A 16,867-nucleotide genomic window follows, 5' to 3' on the forward strand; every position below is an offset into this window, starting at 1 on the left:
CATATACCTATACATACATACATACATACGCATGTATGTATGTATGTGTGCATATATATAATTTTTATTTATATATATATATATATATATCTTGGTTTTTCAAAGTAGAGTCTTGCTCTAGCCCAGGCTGACCTGGAATTCATGTAGTCTCAGGGTAGCCTCAAATTCATGACACTCTTTCTACCTCTGCCTCCTGAGTACATATGCCACCATACTCTGCTTAAAGAGAATTTTCCAGACAGGGTTCTACTATCTAGTCCAGATTGGCCTCCAACTTGCTAAACAGCCCAATCTGGCCTAGAACTTGTGAAGCTAGGACTGTTGAATGCTAGAGTTACCGGCCTGCTCCATCACTCCTGGCTTTACATATACTTGATGCCATTTTCGTTTTTCAATTATACTGTGGGTAGTTTGAATGTAACATGTGTCCCATAGCCTCATGTGTTTGATTAAGTCTCATACTCAGTCCCTAGTTCATAGCAATTTGGGAGGAAGATCATTGCTGGAGAAGGTTGTATTAATGGGGAAGAGGAAAAAGAAAACAAAGGGGTTTTTAATGACAAAGAAAAAAATGGGGGACAGCCATGAGGTTTGAGCCCACACCCTGGGGCTGTAGTTAGCTCCTGCTTCCCGAGCTGCTGTGGCAAAAGGTAATGCCCAGCCTCTGCCCTGCCTTGCCACCATGGAAGTGCTCTTTGAAACTGTGAGCCTGAAATACACTCTTTCATCCCATAAGCTGCTTCTGGCTGGATGGGTTGTCCCCACAAGGAAGAAGATTATCTGTGACATATCCCCAACAACAGTCTTGAATGAAAATAATCATATTTTGGCACGAGACTCACCTGAGGGTAATGCACACCTGAACCCTTAAGTCAGACATGGAGAAGTGTGAATGCCCATCCTTATCTACTAGGAGAATTCAAAAGGGGGCAGTATAAAATAGCTAGGGATGGTCTGAGCAGCTAGACAGACACAAACACCCTCCCCATCAGTTCTACACTGGCCTTGGAAGCTTCACCTGTGAGATTGCCTTTCTAGGAAAAGTCGTTCTTCAAAGACTCTGTCCTACCCCTCCCTGGGGCCTGGGGAGGTGAGGCCTCGCTTGCTCACTCGGCTGACTGGAACAAACAAGTTTTCCTTTATTTAGAATCCTTCTTAGTCATGATCAGCTGAAAGCAGGCAGGCAGGCAAATAACACTGCTAACAAGATGCGAGGCTTGCTGGGCCCAGTGAGAGAGAACGAGGCTGCAGGCTTGTTCCCTCCTAGTCGCCTGTGGTATTGCCAGCATGAGTACCTTGCCATAATTATAGGATCAGTCTTATTTCCTTGTCCAGTGTGTGCTAGGGGCAGGCAGCTGCCTCATATATTTCATTCACTCCTCAGGGCCCACATAAGATGAGTATTATGCCTGCTTTTAAAATTAATTTCATTTATTTTTACTTTGGAGAGAGAAAGGCAGATAGAGAGAGAGTGTGGGCACACCAGGGCCTTCAGCTGCTGCAAGCAAACTTCAGACGCATGCGCCACCTTGAGCATCCAGCTTACGTGGGTCCTGGAGAGTGAATCTGGTCCTTTGGCTTCACAGGCAAGCGCCTTCAGCAGTGAGCCATCTCTGCAGCCCTCACGCACATTTTACTGAAGAAACTCATAGTCAGAATGCATAAGGAAGGTGGCCAGTTTCCCAAGAGGAATGGTGATGAAATTGTTTTGTCTGGGGTCCTCACATTTCTTTCAGCGGGCTCCCCTTTTGGCCTCAGAACTTTTCCTGAGGAGAAACTGACCAGAAAGACCAAGATAGGTCCAGTGTGACACTGAGTTCCTGGATCAATGCTGTGAAGAGCCGCACTTAAAGTAGGGCTTTTTTATTTTTAACCCCCCTATCTTAAAACCACTGATGGTGGAATCATGATGGAAATGAGCAGTATCGCTGCCTGGTTGTAAAGACACCACTAATTAAATGAGCAACCAGAATCTCAAAATAATGTGCTAATAGTGTGGGGTATGGTGTCCCTGATACTAACATGTCTCTGCCACAGTACTGGCTTCCCTGTCACACCGTGCTGTCCCCCCCCCCCCACCCCCGCTAACTCCCAGGATGGCTACGTAGTGCCACCTCACCTCACTGTCCAGAGCTCTCCACGAAGCCACAGACACCAGTCATACTGGGACCAGACCTTCAGAGCCTGCTCGTCCATCACTGGGGAACAGGTCTGTGAGACACACAGGGACCTGTCCAGCCAAAGGGCACATTCCCTCCCGGTTTCATGTTCAAAGCAGTTGCCTCCAGACCAAAGCCCGTTTAGCTCTGACAGCATCCGAAAGTGGGTAGAAGTGTGACATTTTACCTTTGGGGGGCTAAGGAGATGGCTCAATGGTAATGTGGGGCTGCAGAGATGGCTTAGCAGTTAACATGAGGGCTGGAGGAGTCTGGCTGCCTAAGTGTGAATCTCTAGAACCCACATAAACATCTGGATGTGGCCACGTGCATCTGTAACGTAGTCCCTGCAAAGAGGAGCAGAGATGGGGAACCACCTGGGCTCATGACAACCAGCAAGCTACAGTCTCTCCGTGAGAGACTCTGGCTCAAACAGACACAGGTGGAAGATGGGCTGGAGAGACAGCTTAGTGGGTAAAGCACTTGTCTGCAAAACCTAGTGAACGAGTTCAATTCCCCAGTACCCTCAGAGAGCTAAGTGTGTGAAGTGTCACATGCATCTGGAATTCATTTGCAGTAGCTAGAGGCTCTGACGTGCCCATTTTCTCTCTGTATCTCCTTCCCTCCCTCCCTCCCTCCATGTATCTCTCTTCCTCTCTCTGCATGCAAATAAATAAAAATATTTTTAAAAGAATGGGTGGCACATCTTCATTATCCACTCATCAGTTGAGGGACATTTAGGCTGGTGGCACATTTATACAATGGAGTTCTACTCAGCGGTAAAGAAAAATGAAGTTATGAAATTTGCAGAAAAATGGATGGACCTGGAAAGGAGTATACTAAGTGAGGTAACCCAGGCCCAGAAAGCCAAGAGCCACATGTTCTCTCTCATATGTGGGTCCTAGCTACAGATGATTGGGCTTCTGCGTGAGAATGAAAATACTTAGTAGCAGAGGCCAGTAAGGTAAAAAGGAGACATAAAGGGTAGAGAAAGGAAGGGAGGAGGATACTTAATAGGTTGATATTGTATATATGTAATTACAATGATTGTAATAGGGAGGTAATATGATGGAGAATGGAATTTCAAATGGGAAAGTGTGGTGGTGGGGAGGGAGGGAATTATCACGGGATATATTTTATAATCATGGAAAATGTTAATAAAAATTAAAAAAAAAATTGAGAAAAAAAATGGAATGGAATTTCAAAGGGGAAAGTGTGGGGGGTGGGAAGGGAGGGAATTACCATGGGATTTTTTTTGCATAATCATGGAAAATGCTAATAAAAATTTTAAAAATTTAAAAAAAAATTTAAAAAATATTTTAAAAAAGGGGGAAAAATGATGCATTCCAGAAGATGCTGAGGAAGATCCAAATGAGTCTGGGGAGCCCGGGAGCAGTGTGGCTGTCTTCAGCGCTCCTGGATGCGGCTCTGTCGCCAAAACAGCCCGGAAAGCCAAGGGCCAGCCGAGCTGATGAGAAGCAGCCCTCCTCACCAGGTCCCTGTCAGGAGCACTCACCGTGCGTTCCGGGGTTGCCCTATGCCACCCGCTGCCCAGCAGCCTCGACAAGCTATTCTCTGGGCCTCTTTGTGTTCTACAAATGACGTCCCTTGGAAGTTTTCCACATCCCTGCCAAGCAGAGCTGGCACCAACATCTTCTTTCCAAGACTTCGCTGACAGAATGGCTGCCAACAAGCTTGCCCCCACAGCATGCACCCCGGGTCACCGCCCTCGCCATGTTGCCCTTTGACCTCTAGGTGACACCTTGCTGCCCTGCCTGTGGGTCTTGTTCCCCTGTACACAGCCTTGACCTTTTGACACGCAGGGGCTTGCTGAATGGCAGGATCATTTTCCTCTACCAGACAAGGGGGACCTCAGGACCAGCATGTCTGACATGTGCCCCTTTGGTTCCAGTACCCCGCAGTGATGGATGTATAAACACGCATGTTCCATGGCCCAAGTGATGCCTTGTGGCACCCAGTGACTTTCTGCCTCTCATGATATTGCCACTCCTCTGTAGAACTGAAGCCACTCAAGCGCTGGCTGCGAGCCATCCACTTGTATATGTCAAAATAAAATTTTCATTATTGTAATACTAAATAGACAATGGGACATTTGCCTCCAGAGATACTACTAACATATATATATATATACACATACATACACACATACACACACATACACACACACACACACATATTTGTTTTTGGGTTTTTTTTTTGTTTTTTGAGGTAGGGCCTCACTTTGGTCCAGGCTGACCTGAAATTCACTCTGTAGTCTCAGGGTGGCCTTGAACTCACGGTGATGGTGATCCTCCCACCTCTGCCTCCCGAGTGCTGGGAGTAAAGGTGTGTGCCACTATGCCCGGCCTCATATTATCTATGATGTTGCCCATTTTACATACAGACAAGAACACAAATAGTTCTTGATCTCTGAGAATGAGTACAGATTAGAAATGAATTCAGTAAACTCTTATACCCATAGGAAATCAATTGCTATTCTTAGTGATGGTTTAAAATGGTTATCAAGCCATGTGTGGTGGTGCACACTTTTGATCCCAGCACTTGGGAGGAAGAGGTAAAAAGATCGCTGTGAGTTCGAAGCCACCCTTAGACTACATAATGAATTCCAGATCAGCCTGGGCTAGAGTGAGACCCAACCTCAAAAGACCAAAATAAATAAAGAAAGAAAGAAAAAGGAAGGGAGGGAGGGAGGGAGGAAGGAAGGAAGGAAAGAAGGAAGACTAGCCAGACATGGTGGTGTACACCTTTAATCCCAGCACTTGGGAGGCAGAGGTAGGAGGATCACTATGAGTTCAAGGCCACCCTGAGACTCCATAGTGAATTCCAGGTCAGCCTGGGCCAGAGTGAGATCCTACCTTGAAAAACAAAACAAAACAAAAAAATTATCAGTTCTTTCTGTAGAATGACGTATCTGTGTTTTACATATATTCTAACCAAACATCAATGATGGAAAATACACCCACCCTTCCCGGGGGTGTTCCCACGGTCTTCCCAGCTGTGCTCTTTGAAACATTTTTGGGGAACGATTGATTTTGGAGGGGTTATGATTTATGGAAGCCGTAGACCCACTACTCAACTAACTGTCAAAATGCTTTCTCAGCAAATGTTTCACCCACCTTGGCACGGTTCTACCAACACATGTGTGCGCCATGTGCGAGAAAGTCACGTGCATCCTGGGGGCCTTGTACGTGTGTCACGGGAGCCGGCATCCTCCACACGTGCTTTTTAACCAGAATTGTGAACGACATTCAAATGATCCTTAAGTGTGTGAGGCTTAGAAACTAAGCGACCAGAACTCAGCTCTAAGTACTGAGCTTATGTGTGGTATAACTTTTTGTTCCCTTGAAAAACACTCTACCATGTAGATGAACTGATTTACTCTAATGAAAATGCATTTGGCATTCCTGAGGCTGAGTAAGTGTGAATCCAGAAAGGTCTCTTTAGAGTTATATAGTGTGCTTTCAGTGTTCTGTCCATAATCGGAATATACAGCATTCAAGATGATTCTGTTAGGACATATTTAAGATCAAACATTTTTGGTACTTTAAGATAAAGATACCAGGATTGAAATGATTCTTTAAAAGTGTGCTCTGCTATCCAGGTACAGTAACATGGACTGAATTCACTATTCCATTTGAAACAACAAGCAATGCTTGCTCAGCAAACCTGAGAAAGTGGTATTTAAGACACAGGGCACATGAATGGCTTCATGGCATTGACTTACACAGAACTTCTGAGCTACCATCACTAACAACATGGCTGGTAATGACGACCATTATAACTGGCCTCTCCTGGTATGGTTTTCATCAAAGATGTCACCAGAGGCTAGAGATATTGCTTAGTGGTTAAGCACTTGCCTGTAAAACCCAAGGACCCAGGGTCAAGTCCCCAGAGTCCACCTAAGACAGACACACAACGTGGCACGTGTGCCTGGAGTTTGTTTGCAGTGGCTGGAGGCCCTGGTATGCTCATCTTTCTCTGACTTTTCCTCTCTCTTTCTCTCACACACAATTAAATTTAAAAAAATAAATAAATAAAGGATGCCACCAAAAGGGCTAGAGAGATGGCTCTGTGGTTAAAGCACTTGGCTTCAAAGCCTAGGGACCCTGGTTGGATTGGGTCCCATGTAAGCCGGCTTTACAGTGGCACATGCACCTGCAGTTTGCAGTGGCTGGAAGCCTTGGCACACCCACAGGCTCACTCTTGCTCTCTCCCTCTGTCTGTCTGTCTGTCTATATCTCTCTGCTTGCAAAGAAATAAATAAAGTATTTTTAAAAAGATGTTACCGAAAGTCCACATGTTGGAGGCTCAGTCATGGCCCCTGGAGGGAGTGGGCGGTGGGGCCTGGTGGGGGGGTGTTGAGCGGATTGAGGGTGTGCAGTTAGAGGGGGGTGTGGAAGCCTGGGCTCTCCTTTCTCTCTTTGCTGCCTGGCTCCCCACAAAGCCAATGGTCTGGCTTTGCCACATGCTTCTGCCATGACACCTTTATCACAAATGCCAGAACAGTGGGGCCACCAGACATGGACTGAAACCCCTGAAACATTTGAGACAAAATAAATCCTCTCTCTTGTAAGTTGATGATCTCAAGCATTTGTTCTAGTCATGTTAAGCTAACATAGTCACTAAAAGGATAAACACCCCCACGGGGGCTGCCGGGGAGACAGCTCAGTGGTTAAAAGTGCTGGCCTGAAGGGCCTGCCAGTCTGTGGTTCAATTCCCCAGCCACATAAACCTGGATGTGCAGAAACCAGAGGCCCTGGCATGGACACACACACACACACACACACACACACACACACACCCCAACAACAAAACTCCCGCTCTTCACATTTTTTTTCTGCTCTTCACATTTTTAAGAGAAGACAAGGAATAGCCACAGACTACAAGAGAATTACAAGTCATATATCTAATAAAACATGTATGTTTAGCCTATCTAAAGAGCTCACAAAACATAACAATCAGTAAACAGTAGCATTTAAAGGAAAGGATCAAGAGTTGAACAGACACGTCACTGACAAGGACATAAAGTTGGTAAACCAACCCATGATGAGACGCCCAGCACCCTGAGTCGACAGGGAGATGGCTTAGCAGTCAAAGGCACTTGCTTGCCTTTAACTTTGACTCCTCAGCACCCACCTTAAAGCCAGATGCAAAGTGGTACTTGTACCTGTGATCCCTACGCACTGACAGCAGCGGATCCCAGAGCTCGAAAGCAGCAGAAGAGAGAGACTCTGTCTTAAGAAGTGGAAGGAGGGCTGGAGAGATGGCTTAGCGGTTAAGCGCTTGCCTGTGAAGCCTAAGGACCCCGGTTCGAGGCTCGGTTCCCCAGGTCCCACGTTAGCCAGATGCACACGGGGGCACATGCATCTGGAGTTCGTTTGCAGAGGCTGGAAGCCCTGGCGCGCCCATTCCCTCTCTCTCCCTCTACCTGTCTTTCTCTCTGTGTCTGTCGCTCTCAAATAAATAAATAAATAAATAAATAATTAAAAAAAAATTAAAAAAAAAAAAAGAAGTGGAAGGAGAGGAGATAAAGGCCAAGGTTGTCCTCTGGCTTCCATTATGCACACTGTGGTGTGCACACACTCAAACGCACACATCTCTCTCTCTCACACACACACATAAACAATAAAACATAGAAAAAGGAACCACAGTGAGACGCCAGTACACTAAACAATAATATGCCAAGTGTTATCAGCTAGGGTACGGAACAATCTAAACGCTCAGATTTTTTTTTTTTTAATGAGAATGTAAATCTCTGAAACCACTTCAGGAAACATTTTGGCTTTTCTTTTTTTTAAAAATGAAAACATATCTATAATGCTAACCAGGAATTCCATAACTTGGTATTTACCCAAGAAAAGATAAAATATACATTTGCCTGGATGAAGACTTGTGCCATAACTGCTCAGCATAGATTTATACAGAATTCTTCAAGCTGGAAAAGAGTCAAATGTCCATCAAAAGTCAAGAGCATGAATAAGTTTTGGAATATCCATATGACAGGATACTGCTCAGAAAACACCCCAGAAAAACAGAACCACAGAGTTCACACAACAGCCCAGATGAATGTCTGCATAATCATGGCTAGTGATGGGAATGAAGTTCCTACAGGACACCATTTCTTTATTTGTATCTTTTTCTGAGGTAGGGTCTCACTCAGGCCCAGGCTGACCTGGAATTCACTATGTAGTCTCAGGATGGCCTCGAACTCATGGCGATCCTCCTACCTCTGCCTCCCGACGGCTGGGATTAAAGGCGTGCATGACATCTTTTATATGAAACACTAGAAAATGCACACTAAGGGGATGCTGACAGAAAGCAATACAGAGAAAGGGCCAGAAGGAAGGAGGAATGCTGGGAGAAAACCGGAAGGAAACTTGGGGTTTGTATATACTCACTACCTCCATCGTGGTTAGGTTCATGAATATATCATACATTATGTCAAGATTTAACCTATGTACCTGAAAGTTGTCCTTTTCATTATATATCAATATTAAAACCCTACAAGACACTAACTTACTTTGAGACATTTTTAAAGAAAATCAGCATGCCATGGCATAGACATTATGCTATCCCAAAGCGTTTCTGTCTTGCAGTGGCTCTAAACACTGGATGAGGTTTTTGAGTCATGGACCCCTAGGTATGACCTCTTAGTGCTCCCATTGTGCTGAAAAGCTATGGAAAGACAAGCTTAGCTTCTGGGGTGGGTTTTAGGACCTGAAACCTGCTCTAAGGTGGGTCACTTATTCTCACGTTTCTCACCCTGTGCTATGACATAATAATTAGCTACCTATTAATTTTGATACTGCTCTTGTTTTTTGCTTTTCCTGGACAAGAAGAGAATTCATTGACAATGAACCACAAGACTCTAACTTCTACTAAGAAGGTCTTCCAATGAGGTCACTGGAGCAAGTACAGATGGCCTCACATCAGTGATGTGTGGCCTTGATATCACACTCGAAGGAACCAGGTTCTAGACCTCTGCATTTCCTTCAAGGTGAGTCATGGAGGGTGCTGGCTGTGCTCCCAGGACCTTGCTTACCACCATTCCAGATTCCCCCAAAATTCTACTAAGTGATACACTTTAAATCCCTGATAATTAGCAAAGCTGCTAATTACTGAGCTCATTGTGAGGACAACGTGCCACTTATAAGAAAGGTCAGAGAAAGCCGAGGTCAATGACATGCAAGGGCCTCGGTGTAAAACACCAGAAAGTGACATTCTTCTATAAATCCATCCTACACTGCCAGCAACATAGCAAGATGGGGCTGGAGAGACCACTTGCCTGCAAAGCCCAAGGACCCCGGGTTTGATTCCCCGGTGCTCATGTAAAACCAGATGCACAATGTGGCACCTGTGTCTGGATTTTGTTTGCAGTGGCTAGAGGTCCTGGTACACCCATTTTCTCTCTCTCTCAAATAAATAAATAAAAATAAAAATGAAAGTTGACACTGCACTGGATAAATCCAATCTTTTCAGGAGGAATGGTATTGTAAGCTTGGACACTGAGCCTTTCGACATTTTCTTTCACAGAGAAAAACAACATCATTAAAAATCATTCAGTCCAAGCCTGGCAATATGGTCTCTGGAAAAAAAAAAACTGTATAGAAATCTTACACATATAAAGAACTAGCTTAGCATGACCACAAACATCATTCTTGGAGCCAGAACCGAGCAAACTACTTGTGAAATGAAATAAGAAACACACTTAAATAACACCCAAAGCATGTTATCCCAGTCAATATTTTGTAGAAACTGCTGACACTTCCACCGTATCCCTGATTGATTAAATCAGAAACAAGCTCAGAGTCCACTTTCTGTGTTTATACAGAACAAGAAAGATGACTTCTATGAAGAACGGTGGATATAGGGTTCAAAATTTGGCAGAGACTGAGATGATCCAAGCTGGCCCCGAACCACTAATAATGTTTCTGAAAGATTGGGTTATTAGATTAACAGTTGTAGAAGATGGACATTATTTGTGCAACGTCAAAGCAAACATTTTCATTAACCAAACATTTCCGAAATTGCCAACAAAAATGTGAAATTCTATCTGGCACCTGTAGCAAAACTGGTGCCTTCCCTGGTCCAGGGCAAGGAGCCCTACCCTTTGTGGGCATGGGGCTTGCTCGCTCCAACGGTTAGGAAAAGAAAAACCTGCCGAAACTAGACTTTAACCCTGGAAGCCTCACACTGGAGACTTCAGAGGACCCAGCTTCATTTGGTCAACAGTGTGTGCACGGTTGGGGACCCTTGATCGTCCTAGGAGCCAAGGACTCTACTTACATCATGCATGGAGTCTAGAAGCTTGGTCAGTTGATAGAACCTCTGCCAGCTCTGTCCAGAATTGTTGGGACACTTGGTTACCATCTTCCTCAGTTCTTTGATGTAATTTGTCCTCATCTCTTCGAATGCAGCCTGGCATTTGAGGCCGTCTTTTGGAACTGTGTTAAGGAACACAAACACGTTAAGTCCCCAGGTTGCAAAAACAACTCTAACATCTTAGCAACTCAATGGCCTCAAATGTTTTAAACTCGTAGACTGATTACAAGGCTGGATATTTAAGTCTCGATTAGTTGCCATTATGAATAACTATGCCATTATCTCCTGGTAAACACTTGCCCACATACATATACAAAAGAGTGTTAATGCCTATGTATCGGATGGGCATTGCTTTTGTATGTTAGCTCACTCCTGACACCATAGGACATTACCCAGATGAGGAAGGTGGACTGGAGGCTGATCCACGAAGGTGCATGAGCACACAATAAGTCAACAGCAGAACAGGGATCCAGTAAATTGACGTCTACTTGTTTTCAAAGCCCACCTCTTGCATGGCCTAGAACCTGTCTTCAAAAGTGCTTTCTAGGGCTGGAGAGATGGCTTAGTGGTTAAGCGCCTGCCTGTGAAGCCTAAGGACCCCGGTTCGAGGCTTGGTTCCCCAGGTCCCACGTTAGCCAGATGCACAAGGGGGCGCACGCATCTGGAGCTCGTTTGCAGTGGCTGGAAGCCCTGGTGCGCCCATTCTCTCTCTCTCCCTCTATCTGTCTCTCTGTGTCTGTCGCTCTCAAATTAAAAAAAAAAAAGTGCTTTCTAAATCCTACCTTGCCAATACCTCAGGGGTAGGAAAAATATTGATTTTTCTGGGACAACTGGAAGAACCAGTCAGTGTACACTGGGTTAGCAAGAGAAATCCAAATCTTTACATCCAAGTTCAAATACCAGACACTGTGGGAAACTCACCACGGGCCACATGAAGAATGCCTATAAGAACCACTTTCTCCCTGTCCAGGATCACCTGACCACAGAGTTGCTATGACATGTCCTCTCAGGTCACCCCAGAAACTGTCTTGGTACTGTTTTGAGTGCAGGACGTACTAACACCCAGAGTGTCTCTGTTGGGTAAAATGGCCTCGAATATTTTAAACTCATATACTGATTACGAGGCTGGACATTTAAGTCTTAATTAGTTGCAACTGTACAATTATCTTCTGGTAAAGACTTGCCCACATACATATAAAAAAGAATAATGTCTATGCATCAGACATGCAAAAAAAAAAAACTATGTTCACTTTTACTTTCAGTGAGATAGATCATGGTCTTCTTTTTCTCTTTTATGTGGTGACTAGGTTTTACACTGAAACAAAATAAAGCTCACTTTAAAGTAATAATTTTTTTTTTTTTTAGTTTTTCGAGGTAGGGTCTCACTCTGGTCCAGGCTGACCTGGACTTAACTCTGTAGTCTCAGGGTGGCCTTGAACTCATGGTGATCCTCTTACCTCTGCCTCCCGAGTGCTGGGATAAAGTAATAATTTTTTATTTATATTAGAGGAAGAGAAAGAGGCAGGAACAGATAGAGAGAGAATGGGCATGCCAGGGCCCCCAGCCACTGCAAACAAACTCCAGGTGCATACACTCTACCTTGTGCATCTGCAATATGTGAGCCCTGGGGAATTGAACCTGGGTCCTTTGGCTTTGCAGACAAGTGCTTTAACCTCTAAGCCATCTCTTCAGCCCAAGAATACTTCTTTCAAAGAATATTTTGGGAGCTGGGTGTAAAGCTCCGGGGTAGGGCAGGTGCCATAGCATGCACTGAGTTCCAAAAAGAGAGGACATTCTGCCATTCACAACTTGGTATTCAGTTGCTTCTGTGCCCTGCTGAAAGGTGCCACCTCCCTAGATCACAGGTGAAGGCACTTTATGGTGAAAGGGTGTGAGGAGCAGCCATGGATACAGTTGAAGGTAAAGGCACCACTCCAAAAATCCACTTCCTTGGTAGGTTTGTGGTACAATCCAGAAGTAGCTATCTTTATGCTTTAACTCTGAAAGACATGGTCACCTAGAAGTATAGTTTTGTTTTGTTTTTTTTTTTTTTTTGAGGTAGGGTCTCACTCTAGCTCAGGCTAACCTGGACTTCACTATGTAGCCCCAGGATGGCCTTGAACTCATGGCGATCCTCCTACCTCTGCCTCCTGAGTGCTAGAGTTAAAGGTGTGCGCCACCACACCCAGCTACAAGTATAGTTTTAGGAGATGAAGGTCTTACGAAAACTCATCCTGTAATAACAGCATTGTGAACCTGAAACTGCTCTCTCTCACTTCCTAACTATACATCCTGCTTGCTAATTTCTCATAACTGATATAAATACTGATTTCTTTGGTGATCATGCCTTAGAATAGTTAAGTACCATTTTCTGAGTATTTTGTGTGATACTGGAAGCCAGGCATACAACTCTCTCTAAATAAATCCTGTTTTCCCAAATAAAGATGTGAATTATCTTGCAAATTAACTTCTACTCTCATGTTAATAATCTCCTTGAGTTTAATTATTGAGGCTTTTGATTTGCGGCTTATTGAAATCTATTTTTGTAGGAGAAAAAAAAATTAAATCCTTAGCAACAACTGAAAATTCCTGAGTCTTGCCAAATATTTGTTGAGATTTTAAACATCTTTCACATAAAGAGTTAAATGAGGGCTGGAAAAATGGCTTAGCAGTTAAGGCACTCCTGCAAAGCCTAAGGACCCAGGTTCAATTCCCCAGTACCCATATAAGCCAGCTGCACAAGGTGGCGCATGCTTCTGGAGAACATTTGCACTGACTGGAGGCCCTGGCACGCCCATTCTCTCTCTCTTTCTGCTTCTTTTCTCTCTTAAAAAGTAAGTAAATAAATAAATGAACCTTCTAAAAAGGTTCTTCTTCTAAAAAGAAGAGTTAAATGGCTTCCATTATATATGAAATACTTATGTTTGACTTAACATTTTGTTTTGAAAGTATAAAAACTAAGGAAGGATATTGTGGTAGTATGTCCCCCATAGAGTCAGGTGTTTTATTAAAGCTTGTAACTTGGAGCTCTAGCTGCCTGGCTGGAAGAGGAGTCACCAGGGGCAGATCCTGGAGCCCAGCCCTAAAGTGTCACTGGGGGTGGATGTGAATTCCAGCCCAAAGGTCCCAGAGAGCAGTCTGAGCTCTGGCAGGGCTCCTGTTTGCTGTGGTCGGTGCTGGCTGCTTTTAGTGTTTGCTGGCTGTGTGATTGTTCCTCTCTGCCTCGGTGTATGGAAGCAGCTTCCTCTGCCACTGATGGAACTTCTCCCTGGGTCTGTGAGCTGAAGTTAGTCCTTTCCTGAGCCTGCTTTGGACGTTCATCCCAGCAATGTGAAGCTGTCTACTATAGATAAATAGCATATTAATAGTAAAACTGCAGATCCACTGACATTCTGACATTAACAGAACAGTTTCTAAAAGAGACAGACAGGGGCTGGGGAGATGGCTTAGCGATTAAGTGCTTTCCTGTGAAGCCTATGGACACTGGTTCGAGGCTCGATTCTGCAGGACCCAGGTTAGCCAGATGCACAAGGGGGCGCACACATCTGGAGTTCGTTTGCAGTGGCTAGAGGCCCTGGCGCACCCATTCTCTCTCTCTCTGCCTCTTTCTCTCTGTCACTCTCAAACAAATAAATTTTTTTTTTTAAAAAAAGAGCTAATTTAAAGAGACAGAAAGTTTGAAATAATTACCCACACTTCCTAACCATAGACTTAACAATTTCTTTTTTAAAGTTAAAAGACCCCATAAAGGCAAGCCTTTTCCTTTTTTGTTGCTTTGCGTCCGTAAGAGTGTGGGCACAAGCACGTGGAGGTCAGAAGTTGACATCAGTGTCTTCTGTGACCATTCTCTACTTGATTTACCGAGGCAGGCAGGGTCTGTCACTTGAGTTTGATTGAGCAATCCACTTGCCGCAGACACTCGCTGCCTCTGCCTCCCAAGTGCTGGGATTCCAAGTGGCCGCCACGGCCACCCAACACTGACATGGGTGCTGAGGGTCTGTTCTCAAGTCCTTAGGCTTCTCTGGCACATGCTTTACCCACCGGCCCGACGCCCCAGTTCCAGCATTTTCAATAGATAATTACATGATACTGATCACCCCATACATGAGAAAAAAAATCTGCTATTCAGCTGGGCGTGGTGGCGCACGCCTTTAATCCCAGCACTCGGGAGGCAGAGGTAGGAGGATCACTGTGAGTTTGAGGCCAGCCTGAGACTCCATAGTGAATTCCAGGTCAGTCTGGGCTAGAGTGAGACCCTACCTTGAAAAACCACTAAAAAAAAAAAAATAATAATAATAATAATAATCTGCTATTCAGGTAGAGGGATTGTATTTCACTACTCTCCTGCAGTATTATTTGGAATATCAACTAAGATTATGCAGAGATCTTCATATTTCTGAATACTGTGTTATCAAATAAGAGTCAAGATTACATCATCCTGTATCCAATATAATGACTTACATTTTAATGTTATAAGGTGTCAATTTGCTAGCCATATATATATATTTTTTTGAGGTAGGGTCTCACACTAGCCCAGGCTGACTGGGAATTCATTATGGAGTCTCAGGGTGGCCTTGAACTCATGGCGATCCTCCTACCTCTGCCTCCCAAGTGCTGGGGTTAAAGGCAGGCGCCACCACACCTGGCCACTGGCCAGATTTTTTAGAAGTTGAAATGAACAAACCAATGAAGGGAACTTAAGCAAAACCTTGAGTGTTGGAGTTTTGCCCAGAGTTTCTGAATTTACTTAGTAAGCACAGCGCACCCGCTGGAAAGCTTCCAGAGTTGATGGGCCAGAGAGACATGTGGGCTAGAAGCCGTCTGCTTTCCTCTAAAGCGACAAGCATGTGACTCTGGATATCACTTAAAAAACCCAGAGATGTTGGGCGTTCACTGTGCTAGCTAATAATCCTAAATGAGAACCAAATTTGTGCATTCAATTGCAGATGAGCAAACTTAACCTACCAAAGCCTACAGTTTCTGGGATTTATGAATTTTCTTATGTGTTTCTGCCTTTTAATTTTGCTTTATTTCTGCATATAAAAAAAAAATCAGAATGTAAGCTGGGCGTGGTGAGCACATGCCTTTAATCCCAGCACTCGGGAGGCACAGGTAGGAGGATCGCCATGAGTTCGAGGCCACTCTGAGAATTCAGAGTGAATTCCATGTCAGCCTGGGCTAGAGTAAGACCCTACCTCGAAAAACTAAGAAAAAAAAATTCAAATCCCTGAGCTACTTGAAAGCTAATAAATAAATTCAGGGAGTTTCAAATGATACCAGAAACTGGTAAAGGCTGAAAAAATAAATGAATGGAAACAGGATGAGGTACCAGATAAGAGCAAGTAGTTAAAATGTATACAGAATTAGCAGGGGACTGGAGAGAAGGCTCAGCAGTTAAGGCACTTGCTTGCAAAGCCTAATGACCCAGGTTTGAGTCTCCAGGACCGATGTGTAAGCCAGATGCACAAGGTGGCACATGAGTCTGGAGTTAGTTTGCAATGGCCAGAGGCCCTGATGTGCCCACTGTTTCCCTCCCTCCCTCCTTGAAAATAAATACATAAACTAAAAAAAAAAATAAAGAATAGGGACACTGCAGAGGTGGTGCAGAGGCTCTTGGTTGCGAGTCTGCCAGCCCTTGTTCAATTTCCCAGCACCCACGTAAAGCTGATGTAAGGTGATGTATGCATCTGTCATCTTGAATTCCCTATGGCAACGGGAGGCAGAGCCAGGAGAATTCAGAAGCTCGTGGGCCAGACAGACTGGGGCACATGCAATGGTACCACAAGAAGAGAGACCCTGGCTCAAAAGAAGGCCAAGGAGGGAACCAGCACCTGAGGTTGTCTTCCAGCCTGACGTGTGGAGTGATATGCCCTCATGTACGCATGCACACACCCCAACATACCTCCACATACAAATAATACAAAAATTGGGTAAGCCGGGCGTGGTGGCGCATGCCTTTAATCCTAGCACTCAGGAGGCAGAGGATCGCTGTGAGTTCAAGGCCACCCTGAGACTCCATAGTGAATTCCAGGTCAGCCTGGGCTAGAGTGAGACCCTACCTCAAAAAACCAAAAAATAAAAAAATAAAAAACTTGTGTATATATGTATAGAGGTTGTCAATAAAGTTTTGAACACAGAAGTCTCAAAAAAAATTAAAATGGCCAGGCGTGGTGGAGCACACCTTTAATCCCAGCACTCGGGAGGCAGAGGTAGGAGGATCGCCATGAGTTCAAGGCCACCCTGAGACTACAGAGTTAATTCCAGGTCAGCCTGGACCAGAGTGAGACCCTACCTCGAAAAAAAAAAAATTAAAATGAATTTGTTAACACACAGAGATTTAAAAAAAAACTCAGTATTTGATCTAAGTT

At 44.4% G+C, this 16,867-nt stretch overlaps 1 protein-coding gene across 4 annotated transcripts in view; it reads right to left on the minus strand.

Moving 5' to 3' along the window:
* Nr3c2 (nuclear receptor subfamily 3 group C member 2) overlaps positions 1 to 16,867 on the minus strand; it is a 397,495-nt gene that overhangs the window by 28,515 nt on the left and 352,113 nt on the right. For all 4 annotated transcript variants that reach the window (XM_045131380.1, XM_045131381.1, XM_045131378.1 and 1 more), the window contains exon 8: positions 10,464 to 10,621. In XM_045131380.1, the coding sequence (XP_044987315.1) occupies positions 10,464 to 10,621 (158 nt within the window). The remainder of the gene's footprint in view (positions 1 to 10,463; positions 10,622 to 16,867) is intronic.

The sequence above is a fragment of the Jaculus jaculus genome, chromosome 12, assembly GCF_020740685.1.
Source record: "Jaculus jaculus isolate mJacJac1 chromosome 12, mJacJac1.mat.Y.cur, whole genome shotgun sequence".
Lineage (NCBI taxonomy): Eukaryota > Metazoa > Chordata > Mammalia > Rodentia > Dipodidae > Jaculus > Jaculus jaculus.